Below are 21025 nucleotides of genomic sequence, written 5' to 3'. Positions count from 1 at the left end.
GCCGCCAGTCGGCCATCTTGAATGCAAAATCAGCCATTATCGAACTTGACCTTGATATTCATCCCATTCACGTGTGAACACCAAATATGAAATGTCTAGGTGAACTCCTTCAGAATGTAGAGAGGTCACAAGGGATTTGGAAGTTTTACAACAAAATGGCCGCCACTCAGCCATCTTCAATGCGAAATCAGCCATTATTGAACTTGACCTTGATATTCACCCCATACATCTGCACACCAAATATGAAATGTCTAGGTGAACTCGTTTAGAATGTAGAGGGGTCACAAGGCAAATCTAAGTTTTACAACAATGAAATGGCCAGGGGCCATTGTGCTCACCGTATAGATATTTGATGCTTTGGAATTCATCCAGGTTAGGAAACATTGTACATGTATAGTATATAGGTCAAACCAAAGTCGGTATGACATGTGATGTATCGTTGCTTGGAGTAACACTAATAAACGAGATACTGCACTTTTTACCTATTTTAGTTTTGGCCTCCTGGTGGCCAAGTTGAGTACCAGATCAGATCGAAATTTGGTGTCCGAGGTTACATGACATAGGGAGTCATGTTTACCAAATTTCAAGTTCATAGCTTTAGTGGTTAAGAAACGTGGCATAGTTACAATCAAGCGACCAATTTATGCCATTCGACCTCTGTGACCTTGAAAAGCAGGTCAGATCAAAAACTCATATGATATGTGATGTGTCCTTGCTAGGAGAACCTACCATCAAAATGTTATTGAAAAGAATCACTAATAAGCGAAATATCACACTTTCTAGGTTTTCACTTTTGGCCCCCTGGTGGCCAAGTCGAGAATCAGACCGGAGTGAAATTCAGGGTCACAGGTCAGCTGACCTAGGGGGTCCTTTGTACAAAGTCTCAAGTTCATAGCCTTAGGGGTTAACAAATGTTCCACAGTTACGCTCAAATGGCCAATTTACGCCATTTGACCTCTGTGACCTTAACAAGTACGTCAAATCAAAAACCCCTGTCATATGTGATGTATCCTTGCTATGAGTATCTACTATAAAATTTTTACCAAAAACTAATCAGTAATAAGCGAGATATGGCACTATTCAAACTTTTTGGTTTTGGCCCCCTGGTGGCCAAGTGAAGAATCAGACCGGACCAAAATCAGTGTCACAGGTCATCTGACCTAGGGGGGTCATGTGTACCAAATTTAAAATTCATAGCTTTAGTGGTTAAGAAACGTGCCATAATTACACACAAACGGCCAATTCACACCATTTGACCTCTGTGACCTTGAAAAGTACGCCACATCAACCTGTAGAGCTACGTAACAGGTGTCTACACACCAAATATAAAGACTATATGACGAATAAAGACAAAACGTGCCACTATCGGTGAAATTTTATAGTTTGACCTCTGTGACCTTGAAAGTAGGTCAAATCAAAAACCCGTATAATATCTGATGTATCTTTGCTAGGGGTACCCACCATAAAAATTTTAGCAAAAACAAATCAGTAATAAACGATCTATCACACTTTTTAAGTTTTTGGTTTTAGCCCCCTGGTGGCCAGGTGAAGAATCAGACCGGACCGAAATTCGCTGCCAAAGATCATGTGACCTAGCTCATAATGTGTACAAAGTTTCAAGTTCATAGCACAAGCAGTTAAGAAACGTGCCACACAGGAAACGGACGACGACGGACGCAGGGCTATTTTATAGACTCCCCTGACGATGAGCCAAAAAGGCTGCTAGTCGGCCATCTTGAGTGGGAAATCAGCCATTATCAAACTTGGCCTTGATATTCACAAAATACACATGCACACCGAATATGAAATGTCTAAGTGAACTCGTTCAGAATGTAGAGAGGTCACAAGGCATTTCCAAGTTTTACAACAAAATGGCCACTAGTCGGCCATCTTCAATGCAAAATCAGCCATTATCGAACTTCACCTTGATATTTACACCATACACATACACACTAAATATGAAATGTCTAGGTGAACTCGTTCAGAATGTAGAGAGGTCACAAGGCATTTGCAAGTTTTACAACAAAATGGCCGACAGTCGGCCATCTTGAATGCAAAATCAGCCATTATGGAACTTGGCCTTGATATTCAACCGATACAGGTGCACACCAAATATGAAATGTCTAGGCGAACTCGTTCAGAATGTAGAGAGGTCACAAGGGATTTGGAAGTTTTACAACAAAATGGCCGCCAGTCAGCCATCTTGAGTGCGAAATCAGCCATTATCGAACTTGGTCTTGATATTCACCCGATACGCGTGCACACCAAATATGAAATGTCTAGGCTAGCTCGTTCAGAATGTAGAGAGGTCACAAGAGTGTGACATACAGACGGACGGCCAGACGGTTGGACCGACAATCCTGATAAAAACAGTATCCGAACTTTCTCCGAAAGTGCGGATATAACAAATTTTTACACATAATAACTGCACTACGGCAATATGTATTGGTGGATTTCTATTTAACCGGACAACACACAAGTAATTACGACCGGCGTACCCCTTTAACCCTTTAGCTCCTGTACCGCCCGTAGCCGCCCGTGTTTAAAACTCCCACCCTTAGATATCCAAGGGGCAGAGAAGTAAAGTTACACCACAGGGGCGACGCTTAGAGTGTAATCTTCCTCGTTCCAAGGTGGGTTGCTGTACATTTTACCGAGTAATACTAATACAGGGCGAGTTGGCGAGTCAGCCTCCTCCATGTATTCATGTACAGGAGACTGCCGGGTTGTGTTTTTCGATCAAAAGTATTAGGTTGGATTATCGTACATTAGGGTTTCTTTAAAGATTTTTTTGATTAGGTAGGAACTTTTTATGATTCCATTGTTTACTACAGGGTCTTTCTATCTATTTTCACTAAATTGCTGAGAGTGTTAATGCTTTCGATACCAGGGGGTTAAAATGAAAAATTAATGATATCATATTGTAGGTATGATTGTTAGCTTCAAAATAAATAATATGGGGAAGGCTCAGGCCTTGATAGGGAGCTCTTCGTTAATGGGGCTGGTGAGCGAGAAGACTCTGGTGGTGGTGGTGGCGGTGGGGGGGGGGGGGGTTTATAGTTAGGATGATGCCATCATGGCAGTTGACCGGAGAAGCAGTTGGCTAGCACACAATGTCAATGGTGGCGAGTAGTTAGTGGTGGGGAGGGGGGGGGATATAGTAATTATAGGATGATGCCATCATGGCAGTTGACCCAATAGATGCTGACGCAGTATAGAAAATAGGTGGGAAGAATGTGGGAAGGAAACTAAACACAACAAACAGGAGAAGGATAGGTATTTTTGCCCGGAGATAAGCATAATGATCCCAAGACCCAAGTGTAGGATTTGAATTCAAAAAGACCTTAGCCAACCCCCTGTCCTGAATAGTTTGAGGGTAGCGCATGCATTTGAGTTAGTGTGCATGCGCTTTCTACAGAAAATTGAAATGGCTTGTGTTGTGTTGTGTTGTGGTTTCACGGTAGGATTTTGTCATGGAAACGGGGAAATAAATATTGAGACCAATGTACTTTCAAGATTATTGCATTATAAATGGAACCAGACCATAGACATCCTCCCACACGCCATGACATTGACGAAATCATTGTCGAAACGTGCAGCCCCGGACCGATCATGTTGGTGCGCAGGCGTACTACGGAAAAGTTAGCAGACTCGAAACCTTTTGCTGACTTTTGCCAGTTCAAAGCACGACTTCTTCGCGGAAAGAGAAAAATAATCTCTGGCAGCGATGCAGATTGTTGTTTAATGCATCTCGATTCGCCCCAGGGTATTTGTCACACTTTGATTCGCCCCTGTTTTGACGAAATCTCCAACCGAACAGTGGCTACTCCGCGTAAAAATCATCGGTCCCCCTGCATTGTTTTGGAAAAAGAAAATCTCTCCCCAGGTAAATTGCTGTGCATAGGCGTATACAAATCCTCGCGTGCAAAAATTTCACCTGGGTGAGGTGGTTTTCTGGCTCCGGGTCAACTTTTTTTCATTGCCGGTATACACACACTCTCTAACCATATAGCTCGCTTAAGAGCTCCCGATCACTTGTAATTTTTTGCATATAGGCCTAGATCTCTTTTGCCCAAAGACAGTCTATAAATGCTTCCCGAAATTGGTGGCTTGCATTGGAACTAACTCTTTCCCCTTAGTCCGTCATTAAAGGCATTCAAGTGTGTTGGTCAACAATGACTATCTCCTTTGTCCCTCCACCATAAGGCCTAGTTTCCCCTTATGATATCATTACTTCGGACACTCAGCGCCCCATTTCTGGAAAGGTGTAGGCCTATACACTATACATGCTATAGGAATAGGCTAGGGTCCACCTAATGCGCGTCCGGAACTCTGTTTGCGCGTCCGGAGCGCGTCCGGAAGAGAAAGTTGGCGTCCGGAACAATTTCCTTTGTAAATATGAACCTATTGTTGCATTAGATGGCTTAAATAGCATTTTAATTCCATGTAGAGAAAATAAAATTGAAAAAAATATTTTTGGTGACTTTGTATTTTACAATTTTCAGCAAGGTGGTTAATTACTAATGCCATACTCATATCCCAACTTCCTTACGCGCCTTCTCCTGTTGTGGTTGTCTGAGTCGGTATGAGTTTGTCTGGGATTTGATGGCTGTGTAACACCCAAATCACCCCGCTGAAAATTGTAAAATACAAAGTCACCAAGCATGCCAAGGAGATTTTTTCCAATTTTATTTTCTCTACATGGAATTAAAATGCTATTTAAGCCATCAAATGCAACATTAGGTTCATATTTACAAAGGAAATTGTTCCGGACGCGCACTTTCTCTTCCGGACGCGCTCCGGACGCACAAATTGTTCCGGACGCGCATTAGGTAGACCGATAGGCTACCTGGAAATCTTCAGGGAGATGCTGGAAAAAAATTTGTAGACCCCCAGGAGCTAAAGGGTTAAAACATGGCGGATGGTAGTTGCTATTTACAAAGGTAGTCGCGCGGTGGCACGGCTGCCTTTTTATAAACATGGTGCAGGCACCTTAAATGGAGACAGTTCAGCTTTAATAAATAACAGCCCAGGATCATGCCATTCATGGTCATGGAAATAGCCAGGTTAAATATGAACAGCACCTTCTGCGAAATTTCCGGAATGTTGTATATATCATATGCTTACCATTTTGTTTATGTCTAAGTGAATTCACTGCCACTTTTTTGTTCCAATGATGCAGATAAATGCCTCTTCAAATCAAACTCGTACACATGATAGATATGGACGAGGACATTTTCAATTCCACCGCGGCTTGGGCCAAACTCGCACAGTGCCGAAATTTGTAAGCAACGAAATCAGCGCCTCTAGTGTCAAGATTGGCCGGGCATTTGCCGAGGTCACATGACAGACAAAAATAGATTCGAATTCGAGAAACTTGCATAAACTATCAAACACCTCGTTGCTCGCCGAGTATTTTGCAAACTTGCTCAGGATGTTTTTTACTTCTTGTTAGTTTTAACTTAGTGTTTTAGCAACCTCATTCTGACCGTACAGAAAGATGCTCTACATCTTTCCGTACCGATCTTGACACTCGAGGCGCCAGATCATCAACGATGCGAGTCGATGTATTGCGCATGTCGTCGTCGTCGTCGTCGTTACGCGTTCGTCCTATTTGGACATGGCGCCCTCTATCACACCGTTCCAATGCTGCCGATCCGCAGCCAGAATACTCAAATGTTGAATGTCATGGTTTGGTTGGAGTTTCAGATCTTGGTATATGAGTTTTAGCCACGTGAGCTTTGGTCGCCCACGTGGTTTCTTGATTGTTCGCATTGATTCGGCTAAGGCTTTCCTGGCTGGGGTGTCTTCACTCAATCGAAGCAAGTGGCCGAACCAGCTCAGTCTCCTTCTTTTGGTGTCTTGGGACCACGGTTCTAGTTGTGTCTTCTTATTGAGGTCTTCGTTTGAAATCCTTTGTGGCCATCTAATTCCCAGTAATTTTCTTAGTAGGGTACGTTGGAAGGCATCAATTTCTTGTTCAAGTTTGGCGGTTGGGGTCCATAGTTCTGAGTTGTAGAGGAATATGCTTCGGAGGTAGGTGTTGAATACTCGGAGTTTGGTTTTGAGATCGATTTTGGAGGATTGTAGGATGTTCTTGAGTTTGTTGAAGGTGCTGATGGTCAAACCTTTTCTTCGTTTTATGTCTTTTTCTGTGTCTAGTAGGCTCCCGAGCAGTTTGCATCGTTTCCATTCATCATTTCCGTTTCTTGTGATGGTATGCTTCTCAGTCTTTGTTTCGTTTACGTTTAGATTTCTTTTCTTGAGTTGTTTCGGGACGATCTTCTCTTTTTCTGTTCTTTTGTGTTGGGCTGTGGTGATCCAGTTGATATCATCGGCATATTGCTCGTCTATTTCCATATATGTGTCTGTGGGTGTGGCATAAGTGTGATCTTTGAGATGGTCTGGTTGGAGTTCTTCGGCTGTCTTTACTGTTTGTGCGTAGTTGTGTTCTAGTGGGATATCTGTCCGTTCTGGTTTTAGGGCTTTAGCAAGGTATAGCGTGAAGGCGATTGGACTGGCGCAGTCTCCTTGTGGGACACCTATGTTAGTCTTTATTTCTGCTCCTACTTCGCGTCCGACTTTTACATTCAGTGTGACATCCTTCAATAGAATCGTCATCATGTGGAGTTCGTCTGGTTGGAGTATCTCACGGAGATCTTGGTATAGGGTCTCTCTCTTCACGGTATCAAAAGCCTCACTCATGTCTAGCATGAGTGTGTATATGGTGTAGTCTGCTGATGTTACGGCTTTTTCTGCCAATATTTTGAATGCGAAGACATGTTCAGTGGTGCTTCTACCGGATCTGTAAGGAGCTTGACTCAGTGGAATGTGTTTGTTGATTTTCTCGGCGGTTCTTCGGATCATGCAGATGGCAAGTATTTTTCTGATCATTGAGAGGAGGATGATAGGTCGTAGGTTAGCTGGTGGTCCTCGAGGTTTTCCTGGTTTCGGAAGGGGGATGAGTATGCCTCTTTTTATTTCACTTGGGAATGTTCCTGTTTTCGCTATGTCGTTAAGTATCTTGGCTATGCTTGTACTTAGTTCTTTTGGCCCGTACTTTAATAGTTCGGCTTTGATGTTGTCACATCCAGGACTCTTCCCATTCTTTAGACTTCTTATGGCGTTGTCTACTTCTTTTGTCGTGAAAGGTATCGTCCATTGTCGTCATTTCTTGTGGGGGTGTTGTTGGTATTTCGAGCTCCCAATCTACACAAAAGGTTTGGTTGAAGAATTTAGTGATGATGTCGGCTTGTTCTTTTTCGTTTGTGGCTAAACCGTTTTCTCCCTGTATCAGTATTATCTTCTGGGGTTCGATCGATTTTAGTGACCTTATAACTTGATACATCTTAGTGGAATCATCTTTGTATCTGTCTAATTCATCTAATTGACTTCAATCTTCTGTTTCTCCTCCTCTGCTAGTGCTAGTAGTTGGTGGATTTGTTTGAGAGTTGCGTATCTTTCTGTTTGTAGTTCCCGCCGTCTATCATGATCTGTTGTTGCATTTCGATCATCTCTGAGTTTCCTTTGTTTTGCTGACAGTTCTTTGATAAGTTTGTTTTCACTTTGTTTCTTGTTTCTTTCTTTGCTTATTGTCTCTTTCCCGGCTTCTAAACATGCGTTCACGATGGTATCCCATTGTTCTTGTGGGGTCATATTTTCTTCAGTTTGGAGCTTTTCCTCAACCTTTCGGCAGTATGCATCTTGCGTTTCTTTATCTATGGCGAGTTTCGTGATGTTGAGTTGACCTTGCTGATGTTTGCTTGGTTTCATTTTGTACCAGTCTAAACGTATCTTTGTTAGTAGCAGACGATGGTCCGTCGCTACATTAATGCCGCTGTATGATCGAGAGTCGGTTATGATCATTCTATGTTGGATTCTGGTCATTACATAGTCTATTTGGTTTCTGCTCGGTTTCATTTGGCCGGTTAGTTTGTCTTTTCTTTGACCGGGGCTTTCCCAAGTGGTTCGGTGAGCCATCTTATGTTGATAACTCACACAACGTAGTGAGTGTAATGGTTACGTGTGTGTATAAAGTGTAAACAAAATTCATATATCCATCATGTCCATCGAATCTGAAAAAATTTGTGCAGACCCATGACAGTTCCGGTTCCGGTACAGTTTGTTGCATTCCATACGGGCCGCGCTTGCCGATCCTGCTTTCACGACGCACCGAAACCACAGTTACCATGATTCCCATTGTTTCCTTCCTCGTGACGCAATTATTTCATGACGTCATGAGCCATTGACCATTCACGCAAGTAGATTTATTCACACCGGCGCCACTGAAGTGCGGGTGTGGGACATCATGATTTTAAAAATCGTCTGCTAGGACATATGTACAGGACAACGTCGGCGGAGACAGATGTGACATTTTATTGCAGATCAAAGCAAACGTCCTCTTCTTCTCGATTTACGTACTTTACTTCAAAAAAGTCAGTTTTAACACTACTGCACAATTATAGAGTGGTCTTAAAGTTCCATTTGGATAGAGATTTGACGGACTGATTTGGAAATTCATTCCAACCATGCAACTGTTTCAGAAATGAGAAAAAGCTCCTGGGTGTCATGACATGCATGATGTGTCTTGCCTCTGCATTTTTGTACTCGGACATGTCAGAGGGTTTTCAACTTTCATATCATTGAAGAAATAATTCATTCCAATGGTATATCAATCACATCATTTATTTAAAAATCGTCTGCTAGGACATACAGGACAACGTCGGTGGAGACAGTTGTGACATTTCAATTTTCATTGCATAGAGATTTGACGGACTGATTTGGCAATTCATTCCAACCATGCAACTGTTTCAGAAATGAGAAAAAGCTCCTGGGTGTCATGACATGCATTCAATTATTATTTCACCACAAAGAGCTGCTTCTTTCAGCAGATATGAAACAGCTACCGGGGCGGGGACTATTTCTTTATGGGGCCTTATTGTTCAGCGTCTCCAAGGAATTCTATTTTTAGAGTCCAATGGGGGGGGGGGGGGTGGGGGGGTGGCCTTCCCCCCAATGTACTGACTAAAACCTGGGGGGGGGGGGGGGTGGGGGGGGGCTTCCCCCCAATGTACTGACTAAAACCTGTCACTTTCAGAGAACGGGGAGGGGGTTTGGGGGACTCATCCCCCAATGTACTGGCTATATATGTCAGAAGGACGGGGGTTTGGGGGCTCCCCCATGTCAAACAGTTGTGTGAGTTCACTAGAGATTGCTCTTTACATATTATAGGGTGTTTGTTAGGATGAGTTCATTTCTTTTTGCCATCTCTAGTAGGAATTGACCATTGCTGTTCACTGTCCCTTTTCCGAATTTCCCCATGTTCTCCGGAAATTCTCTCCATGCTGAGCCCGTTTTTTGCGTTTAAAGTCGCCTGCTATGATTAGGAGGGATCTCCTCGCCTGTTTATTGATTATGCTTTCTAAATCGTCATAGAAATTATCACGAATTTCGGGATGTTCCTCACTATTCGGTAATGTATGTGCATATGCTGTTATGACGACAAGATCTCGTTTCGGCATTTTGGCTGTCGTCATGCAAATTCTATCATTGATTCGTTGAAATTGTGGTTTAATGTTTTTCGATATAACTAGTCCAACACCATGATGTTTACTGTCCTCTGGGCCGGTATAGAACAGTTCGTATTTTGTTTTACCGTCACTATAGATCCATGCACTTGATTGGGACCAACGTTTACGAAAACGTCGTGTCTCGTCACGTTACAGTAATGTAAAATGCATGGTGACGTGACGACGGCCAACACTACGTCATGTAAACGTTGTTCCCAATCAAGTGCATGAATCTATTGTTGTTATTTCCTCTGCCCCCGTGCCTTTTATGGGTAACCGGAAAAACGCCGACCCGACCGACCGACCGACCCACCGACCTACTAACCCACAAGTTTCGCATTTGAGTCTCAGGTCTCATAAGTCAATGTGATATATCCAATCCACGATAGCAGGTCATGTGAAATGAAATTGTAAACAAGCGCACGTGCGCTGTTCAAATGACAACAAATGCATATTGCGCGTTGCAGTTCATGCATTGCATCGGTCGAGACACTCGAGTAGAAAAACTACAGTGCATAGATTAGGCCCAAATCATGTTTTTATATCCACCGACCATGTAGACAAAGCATATCTTTTAAATCTTTAGAGTATCGTTATCAGTTCCTTACCGCGTGGGCTCGTTTTCCCGGTTTAATACTTGACTTGCCAAACTCAGAAATGCAGCGCCACTCGCGGACAAAGATAGAACAACTCGACATTTTTTTCACCGGTTTTCGCTGCGCATGCGTACCAGCCGTCATCTTTCGCGGCGACGGACGAGAAAAACAACTGTTCTACACGCAGTGAAAGCAAATTCACACAGGTAAACTGGTTATAACTGTGGTACGTCTGTTTCTTAAGACGTAATAGTTATCAGATTGCTAAATTATCTTAAATCATGAGCCTTAAAGAACTTTTTGAACTCTCAAAAACTTACACAAAACAAGTTCAGATTGCCGCCATTATTAGTTTCCGGATGGCTTGTACGCATGCGCAGCGAAAACCGGTGAAAAAAAATGTCGAGTTGTTCTATCTTTGTCCGCGAGTGGCGCTGCATTTCTGAGTTTGGCAAGTCAAGTATTGACTGAAGATGCTGCTGTCAGACATGTCCGAATCCATCACGTGAATTGCGCTGGGCACTACACAGATACATGTGCTATAGAAAAGCGAAAGGGATACTGCATATGACGGTAGGTTGGCAGGTCGGTAGGTCGGTCGGTCGGTCGGCGTTTTTCCGGTTACCCCTTTTATGTGCGTTTCTTGTACACACAATACATCGACGCCATATTTGAATGCGTCGTCTGCTAGTCGCATTTTCTTCCCTTTTTCGCGTATCCCTCTGCAATTGAGGCTTCCCACGCGTAATCTAGTTTCTATGTTACTCATTTGATGCATTTGATGCATTTCGGCTACGAATCTGCATTGAAAATCGGTGAAATAGAAGTTTTAGACTGTGACCTTGCAAAACAAGGCCTGTGCTGAATTGAAATAATGTCTTTGTTTACGATCGATTGCACATGCGTTGAAATACGACGTGTCATTGTCTTTTTCTGTATTTAGGCTACAGTTAGCCTGGTACCACTGGCCACCGTCAGACGACGCTGTATTGACGGGACGCGAAATTTTTTTCTGCAGGATACTTCTGCCATAGTGTACATCTGACAGCCAATCAGAATTCAAGGCAAGCACGTGTCTTTGTTGACATCATCTTTCCACATGGCGCAATAATGTCAACAATGCCACGTGTTCTGATAATCTTGGAAAGAACAAGTTAGCAAATGGTTAGAGGAGTATATTAGCTAAAATATATTTATTTGCAGTATCTTAACATGTATTTTCATTGTCGACTGGAGTGGACTGTATTTATTGGACTTGTCTGTTAAAGGCGCACTGTGCTCGGCAAAATAGCCGAGGTTGAATGTTTATCTGTCAACCGTGTAACTAGTTCTGCTGTATATGCATAGGTGGCGCCACCATTCAATTTATTTTGTTTGCTTGTCAAAATGTGTTTTATACAATGGCCCTTCAACAATGTTCAAACTACCAAAATAGGCCTGATACCTTCAACAGCAGACATCGGATACACTGTCCCTTTAATAATTATCAACATTGGCAACACTGTCAGTGTCACTGCCCCTTAAAATTTCACAAATCGCGAGACATCGGATACACTGTCCCTTTAATAATTATCAACATTGGCAACACTGTCAGTGTCACTGCCCCTTAAAATTTCACAAATCAATGCATGCACTGCAATGTAGCGATCAGATCAGCTGATACCTCTTTTGTACGCATAATATCATCAATTTTACAATGAATCTGTGCAATTCATTCCTAAACACTACGACACAAACCTTGAGTTGAGCATAATTGGGGTCAGACAATGAACTATTGTCACATTCACAGTTGAAGTGGCACTCGGCATGCGACTCGGTATCGTCCATTGTATTTGCATTATCATGCATAAATAAACAGTGTGACGTCAAAGATCGCGCCAATTGTGATTGGCTGTCAGATGTACACTGTGGCAGAAGTATCCTGCAGAAAAAAATTTCGCTGACGGGACGGACGGAGGCCAGGTTCCGGCCACCGTCTATAAATAAATAATGACGTCATTGCGGGGAAGCCTGTCAACAAATCCGAAAGCGAAACTTATATTCAGTACTACGGCGAACATTCACCCTTCCTAAAGCAAGTTTGGATTTCAATGAGAAATCCAGTACTTCTTTGTACTTTTCCATTGGTTAGATAAAGGCAGATTTTATCGAAATGATGCTAGAAAATGGATGCGGAAATGAATTGTTGACAAAATGAAGCTTTAAGCGTCTATTGATAATGAGCCGTCGGTTCACAATTATACGTCCAACCCGTAATCTCACGAAGTATTCTACGAAAAAAACTTTTGTGAACATGATTACACTTAATACACAATATTTGAGTATTTCAAGCAAGCACTACTAACTCATGTTTATTAAACACGATTTCAATATAATATAAAAAGACGTTGGAAATCAACGACTTTCGTGACTCGGAATTCCGAGTCTTGCAAAGATTGGCTGGAACCTGGCCTCCGTCCGTCCCGTCAATACAGCGTCGTCTGACGGTGGCCAGTGGTACCAGGCTAGGCTACAGTAAACATAATTGCACTCGCCATTGTCGCTGAAACTAAGCTCAAACCTGATTGGCTAAAATCTCATGCCGCTTGACTCAAATTTTTCAAGTGCATAATGTTGAAACACATATCGAAGTCGGAAAAAATCCTGGTAAATTACCCATTTAGCTAAACTTATCAAAAGTGCAGAGCTCCCCTGGTGTACAATGGACCTACACACTGGCACCTGACGGAACGGAAGAGACAAAAGTAAGCAAAAATTCTACTTTATCTATTGGCGTATATTAGCACTTCTTTCAAGACACTATCCTACATTGAAGTGTACAATATAATTCATGTGGAAAACAGAGAGCAGAATCCAGCTGATGTCAAAGATGATTGCTACCATTGCATTACCAGCTATGGCAGGCCTAGCACACTCTGTTTTGAATAGAGGGAGTATGGGCCGTGAAAACCGCAAAAAATCTGTACATGTTTTTGTAAGCGGTCGTCGCTCGCGCAAACTTGTCTTGCATGTTTTTGTGAAAGAGGATGTCTGAGAACGCGGTCGTATATCAAAACAGACGTTGGGTGGCGCTCGCGCAAACTTCCCTCACATGTTTTTGTGAAAGAGGACGTCGGCGAACGCGGTCGTATATCAAAACAGACGTTGGGTGGCGCTCGCGCAAACTTCCCTCACATGTTTTTGTGAAAGAGGACGTCGGCGAACGCGGTCGTATATCAAAACAGACGTTGGGTGGCGCTCGAGACGGGTCATCCTATTTAGCGTCCAGTGGCGACCAGTGGCGTCCAACGCGAAATAATAGGGTGTATATGGTTAAAAATGTTTTCAAGCTCCTAAAACACTTTCAATAAACAAGATTTAGAAGTTTGGTGGAGTTTGCAAACCTAGTTTTCTATAAACCCAAGGAACGGCAGCTAAAACAAACATGGCGTCCAGTACTTTTGCTGGACGCATACTAAGATCGTTTTCTGGTGATGATTATTCAAAAACTAGGTTTGCAAACTCCACCAAACTTCTAAATCTTGTTTATTGAAAGTGTTTTAGGAGCTTGAAAACATTTTTAACCATATACACCCTATTATTTCGCGTTGGACGCCACTGGTGGCCACTGGACGCTAAATAGGATGACCCGTCTCGAGCGCCACCCAACGTCTGTTTTGATATACGACCGCGTTCGCCGACGTCCTCTTTCACAAAAACATGTGAGGGAAGTTTGCGCGAGCGCCACCCAACGTCTGTTTTGATATACGACCGCGTTCGCCGACGTCCTCTTTCACAAAAACATGCAAGACAAGTTTGCGCGAGCGACGACCGCTTACAAAAACATGTACAGATTTTTTGCGGTTTTCACGGCCCATAAGGGAGACTCCATCATTCCTATTGTTTGAGATTGGACAGGTGTGAATTAATCTGGCAATTAGCCTCCTGTGCATTGTTGCATGCAAACACTAAAATGTTTGGTTTTTGCTAATTAAGGGGCAAATAAATCAGCCAAAAGTGTTGAAAGCTTCACAAATGATTGTCGCAAGGAAGTACTTTATGATAGTTTGCGAAATTTTGATTAATTTTAGGTGGAAAGTAATATTTTTCGCATATTTGTTGGGAAAAAAATTGAAAATCCTCCAATTTTCAGCACCCCTATGGACACTATGAATTTTTCTCCAATAAAGCTGAAATCTTGGGAATATAATCCTAAGAGTTATATCAACTACGTCTGAAGTCAGGAGTTTGTATCAAATGTATAGTTTCGGAGCTAGCGCAGCTAGAAAAGCCCCCAAAACCCAATTTCTCAGGAATTTACACTACGGGCTATGAGTGAAGCATTACAGATTTACCAAAATTTTCAACCTATAGATGGACCCATCGAATTTCCATCCAAATCACTCCAAATTTTGCAGGTAAATACCTAGACATATATAGGATTGTGTCAGAAGTCGGGAGTTGGGATTATTTTAACACCCCGCCCAAAAAGCCAACTTTATTGATATTTCCTATGCATTTTCCATTAGGCTTGCCAGGACCAATTAAACAGGTGCACTAATTGGCTTGATTGGCTAGGCCCGCAACAGCTGGTAATGTGGCGACCAGAATGTTGGTGACCAACAAAAAAGCTACATGTATTTGATATCATGGCATTCCAATCCAACTGCTATAAAACAAACATTTTTGTCTAATACCCAACAGAGTTCAAGACAACAACAAAATATAATATGAACAGTTTTGAAGTGTAATTAGTATAATCAGTTCAGCCTAAAAGGCCAGAGCGGCAACAATATCCCATGCCGATCCACCTCCTTTGATGTCGGCGGTGAAATGAGCGGACTTTAGGATCGCTAGGAGAATGGGGGTCAGGCATCGCTCATGTCACTACTCCTCCTTCCCTGGCTTCCTTTGGTTCTTGATGCATTCATTTCCAAAGGTGTTGAATTCTGCATCAGTTAACTGGGGAAATATATTCCTGACGTAAGCTGAAAATAAACACCTCGAGATTAGGATCGCAAAATGGTGTAACAGGTTTCCTCCTGTACAATGATTTTCTTTGTTTTGAGAACCAAATGGATTTTGTAAAACCAATAGCTGATTTTTTTGCTGCAACACTTCTTTCCCCTATGTCATGACACTACGAACTGGTTTTCTCCTACATTTCATGCAACAGATTCCATAGCAGTGCCCCATTTCGCAAGATGCAATACATGTACACCTCAAAGAGTTACTTTTATAAGAATAGCACACTAGGAAGCCGTAAACCAACAAGAGGCTCATGGTCAGCTCAGCTGACTTACAGTGGGTAGCAGTTGGTTGCATTAATGCTTTTGGTATTTGATGTTGTTGGTCTGATGTCATTGGTGAAGAATGTCATGATTTCTGTCTCAAATAAGGGAAATTTCGAGAAGGACACTACATGTATGCCATCTACTATACAGGGTGTCTATAAAAAGACCTGTAATCCTGATAGAAGGGGTTAATACTAGTGTAACAAAATTTGTCTTTCACCTCTTCGTTCCGTCTAGGACAACTCCTGGGTCCGTATTTTACATGCACCCGCTGTGCAGCAAGTACCTGTTTTCCAGGTCGGGATGTACACAACCGGACCATTTTTACTGGAGCAAATTTTCGTGTTGGAAGTCTATTTTCATCAAAACTGCGCCAAGTTAGACTGTCAAGCTTTAGGGATACATTTGTCCTTGGGGGATCTATTGATTGAGAGCCTCCTGGTAAGTTGTTTGGTGAACGCTTGTATTTCACCATTTCTTAGGTTGCGATTTGCGACTTTCTGAAAGCTGTCCTCCGTGTTGGATGACGTCAGACCTCCACATTGTTTTGGATTGTCAGTGACGAACTTTGCAAAGTGTTTTAAATCAGGTAAATGTTGGTGTAAAAGTTATTTCTGTAGACCACTGGTGATTTGTCGAAGGTTCGGTACCATTCGATTAAGAATTCTACGAGTTAATGAGCTTAACTTGAAGACAGTCTGTAAACAATTTGAAGACGAAATATAAGGTAGGTTGTCCGTATCGGACAAAATTTTAAAACGTTAATAGCTCGCTCAAATCAAGTTCATTTTTGATGAAACTTGGTTATGTTAGTCAAGACATCTCAAATGCTTGGGAAAAGGCATATTTCATTGATATCTCAAGATGATCCCTCTTCATTGAGACAAGACCACTAACGAATATTCATAATCATAGGTTGGAGGGTCCAGGCCTATCTATTAGACGAGTGCATGTTTTTTACTCTCAAGTACATATTTGGAGAGGTATTGAAAAAATATTTGCTGTGGCAAGTCTACAGATATAAATAAATTGTTTGGTAAAAAAAATAATTTTGAATTTTGACAACCTGGCCATAGGGGGGTGGTTCAAATTTGGAGTGAAAATGGCCGAAATGGGTAAAAATGTCCACTTGTGTCAAACTTGTCAATTTAAAAAAAAATTTCCGTGGTCAATCACCAATTTAAATCGCACCAGTTACTCGCAAGACTAACCCGTATATCATATCCGAATTTCAGTTTCACAGCTCCAGGCGTTCTTTGATGGCGGGCATTTGAAATAACTGGAAATGGCTTGGAAAATCAATTGTGGTCTTGTCTCTATTTAGAGGGTTTTGGGTTACAGGTCAAAAATAGTAAATGAGCTCTGAAATCCACAAAAACCGTTTGAATTGGCTGAAATGTGTTGAGAATGTGTGGACATATCATGGAAATTTGAAAATGTGGAAAAAAAGAAAATTCTCAAATTTAACCCCCCCCTGTCCTACAGGGCTTTTAAGTGAAAATGCCAAAAATTGAAATTTTCAAAAAATTTCAAATAATTTAAAATTTTTATACTTTTTTGGGCTAGACATGTTTCATCACAATCATCAATTGTGAATAGTAATTAGAGTGTTGATTGTTTTGCATGTTATTTTCATTTTGGGAGGTGTCGGGCACAGAGGCCGCTGGGTGGCAGGGTACCAAGCTTTCACTAATTTTTAGCTCAGCTGACAAGCTGAGCTATTCATATGAGTAAATGGTAGAATGAATGTCCGTCTGTCTGTCTGTCTGTCTGTCCGTTAAACAGGCACGTTTCAAAACTATGGCGAATAGGCGATAGATTTTCCCTCTGAGGCGTTGAGACCCTTCAGGACTCCTGAATAGACCAAATGTGGGTCCGGCAGGATGAGCGGTTTGGCCACTAGGTGACACCGAGCATAATTTTCCAAAAACTTTTCCAGCAGCTGATTTCTCCTAATTCTTTAAGTTGGGGATCATGAATCAAATCTAATCTTATAGAGCAAAGCTTTCTCTTTCATTATCAATAGGCGTGGTTCATGAATTTCTCACCAGGTGGTGTTACTGGCACAATTTAGTGAGCACCTCCCAAGAAGAGCATTTTAAATTTCGCGCGAGTTATCCCACGTGCAGCGAACGTCGCGTCTCGGAGTCTGCGCAGTTCAGACGTAAGGAGACCATGCTATGGAATAGATCGCGTTCTGTCAATTCGGAGGTAAGTTCTCATTAAATGCACAATTTAATAGGCGATAATATTTGGCTGCTTGTGTTATTGCATGTTGATGACATTAGGGAAGGCTTGGATTGTTTAATTGGATGTGATTAATTTGAAATAGTTCGTCGCCGATCGTTGAAAAACGATCTGCGAAATGCAGCTTGGTCTGAGAAACGATGTCAAAGTCCGGCTTTAAATCATGGATTACTCAACAAATAACTCTTGTCACATAGCAGAACTAATGTGAATAAACAAGACAATAATAAACATCGTTCTGATATCATCGGGTAAGGTTGCCAATGTACATAAACAGTGTAATTGAGGATCGACTCCGGCGATTTGAAATGTCAACAAACAATAAATGCGATAGCTGATACACACTGACACATGCACACTGTACATAGCACAATGCTTCAAACGGGGCCGATTCATCACTCTTATCACAATGTATTCTCAATGAACTTCCTTGATCATTCGGCCCTAGCGCCTTATCAGTTGTTGTTGGCCTTGTATTTGATATAAAACTTGGCTAGCTTAGCTATCTATCAACATTAAAATGTTGTCTCCTCATCATGTTTTGCAGGAATGATCTGCACTACTGCAGCTGCATTTGAACATATTTGGTGACCACATCACAGATGACCAAGAGAGAGGATCGAGCTATGACTTTGCACATCCCATCGACTTCGGTGTTCACCAGTGCAATCATCAGAAGAGCCAGTCAATTTTAGTATTGAAGTATTTCATTCTGTAATACTTACCTCAAAATTGACTAAATAAAGAAAACCGCATGTGGCAGTTGGTTAAAAAAATCAAGTCTATCTGTTTAAAGTTTTTACTTGCTATCAACATTTCAATGGTGGCATTCTGCTAAGGTTTGTAAGAGTTTCACTTGACTTAAGCAGGGTGTACACTAGTAAAATATTAGCAACATTTTACCAACATTTTACCAACATTTTACCAACATTTTACCAACATTTTTACAACAATTTTGCAACAAGCCCTTCAAGGCCCTGTGTACACTAGCAACAAAATTGCAACAAATTAGCAACATTTTTACAACATGTTGGTAAATTGTTGCAAACTTTTTAGTGGGAACAAAGGGAAATAGGTATTTTGGAGGGAAAATGGATGATTCCAAGGAGAGAAGATGTGTTTTGAGTGCTTCTGCAGCAATTTTAGCTGTCATTGTTGAGAGACGGAAGAGGCGGCGAAATAACCAAAGAGAATATTGACCAGGCCCTGGATCAAAATGAGGGTGGATCATGGGGCATACCACTGCCTGTTAAAGGAGTTGCGGCTGACTGACAAGCCGTCATACAAAAACTTCGTGCGAATGGATGAAACTTCTAGAAAAGGTTTCATCACCCTACGAAGCAAGACACTCACTTGAGAGTTGCTATACCTGCTTCTTGTTCAAGTCACATGACCTCAGGTAGATCACATGACGCAAATCCTATTTCTGATTGGCTGAAGAGTTTGCAACATTTTTACAACATGCAACAAAGAATTGCATTGCATTTAATTTGCAACAATTTTACAACATGTTGTAAATGTAAGACGCGTTTTGCTCTGTACACACTACGCAACATTTTTGCAACATTTGTTGCAACTGGAAATGTAAAAATGTTGCTAATATTTTACTAGTGTACACAGGCCTTGAGGCAATAATAGAGTTGGGTAGAGCATTTTGTTAATGTTACCCTTTTAGTTAGGGAAACTGGTGCCTTCTGCATTAGGTGGACCCTACTTGCTCATCTGTCAGACCAGCCTCACACGTCGGGTAGAGCATTTTGTTAATGTTACCCTTTTAGTTAGGGAAACTGGTGCCTTCTGCATTAGGTGGACCCTACTTGCTCATCTGTCAGACCAGCCTCACACGTCGGCAGTAGAGTTTAAGGTCCAGTCTGCGAGATTTACCCATTTCTAACCAGCCAAAAGCGGGTGATTGGGCTAGTCACTCCATGTGATTCAATTCGCATGGATTCTTGTGTCCTGTGCTGAAAGGCTCCCTCCACAAGGGCAGACTACATCCTGTGGCACTAAAATATGGAAGAAAGACAGAAGACGACCAATTTGCGAAAAGGATCATCATCATCATCATCATGGTAACAGCTGAGGATGAATCATGTTGCTGTGTGTAGAATTGATGGTCCAATATAGGTAAGGTTATCAGTTTGCGCACACATTGCAAGGGTGGAGCTTGCTTGAAGTAGATTGCGCCAGTCTACCGTAATTCACTGTTACACATCCAGAAGCTAATATCCTTAGGCTTTGAGTCCTTAGTTTAGTAGAGTTTGACGAGTAATGTAATATATACGAACAACGCAGCAACAACTCAGCTGAGCGCCAGGCCCTTGGGCCTCTTGTTTTATTTCAGCAGGTGAATTCAAGAGAAAAGTATCTGAATTACGAGCGAGAATGTTAGCAAAGACTAAAAGTGATGGTTTTTAGCTCACCTCTTAGCAGAGGTGAGCTTATCCCATACCGTGGCGTCCGTCGTCCGTCGTCGTCGTCGTCGTCGTCGTCGTCGTCGTCGTCGTCCGTCGTCGTCCGTCGTCCGTTAGCAGGGCACGTTTCGTAACTGTTAGAGCTATTGAGTTGAAACTTGGTACACATGTACCCTTATGTAATGACACCTGGGAGACCAAGTTTCGGTCCGATTCGTTTCATGGTTTGGCCACCAGGGGGCCAAACGTTAAAAGTGAAAATATGCAATATCTCCCTTAATAGTAGTCGGGAAATTTTGAAAAAAATATGGTAGGTACTTCTAGCAAAGGTGCATCATATATCCTCCGGGTTTTTGATTTGACCTCCTTTTCAAGGTCACAGAGGTCAAATGGTGTAAATTGGCCGTTAGGATGTAACGATGGCACGTTTCTAAACTGCAATGACTATTGATACCAAATTTGGTACACATTTACCCCTTAGTCAGGTGATCTCAGGGACCGAAGTTTGGTCCAATATGATTCACCACTTGACCACCAGGGGGCAAAATCCAAAAACCTTAAAAATGTGATTATTCCTTAACTTCTTGCCCGATTGCCACCAATTTGATATCATGGGTACATCTAACCACCATACAGTATATGTCACACAGGTTTTTAATTTGACCTTCTTGTCAAGGTCACAGAGGTCAAATGGCGTAAATTCGCCGTCGGGTCGTAACTATGGCACGTTTCTTAACTGCAATGACTATTGATCACAAATTAAGTACACATGTACCCCTTGGTCAGGTGATCTCAGGTACCGAAGTTTGGTGCGATCTGATTTGCCGTTTGGCCTCCAGGGAGGGGGCCAAATCCTAAATTCTTCAAAATGCCATTATTCCTAGTAATGACTTGCCCGATTGGCACCAATTTTATATCATAGGTAC

General features: G+C 42.0%; 1 protein-coding gene across 1 annotated transcript; it reads right to left on the bottom strand.

Moving 5' to 3' along the window:
* Positions 1–5610: 5610 nt before the first annotated feature.
* LOC135499369 (uncharacterized) lies at positions 5611–6705 on the bottom strand. Its single transcript, XM_064790115.1, has one exon. It carries the CDS (start codon positions 6703–6705, stop codon positions 5611–5613), a length of 1095 nt encoding a protein of 364 aa, XP_064646185.1.
* Between the last annotated feature and the right edge of the window lie 14320 nt (positions 6706–21025).

The sequence above is a fragment of the Lineus longissimus genome, chromosome 15, assembly GCF_910592395.1.
Source record: "Lineus longissimus chromosome 15, tnLinLong1.2, whole genome shotgun sequence".
Classification (NCBI taxonomy): domain Eukaryota; kingdom Metazoa; phylum Nemertea; class Pilidiophora; order Heteronemertea; family Lineidae; genus Lineus; species Lineus longissimus.
This window is presented reverse-complemented; position numbering and strand designations above follow the sequence as displayed.

Excerpts from the sequence above, each read along its gene's own strand:
- LOC135499369 (XM_064790115.1), bottom strand. The coding sequence starts at position 6,705 with ATGAGTGAGGCTTTTGATACCGTGAAGAGAGAGACCCTATACCAAGAT.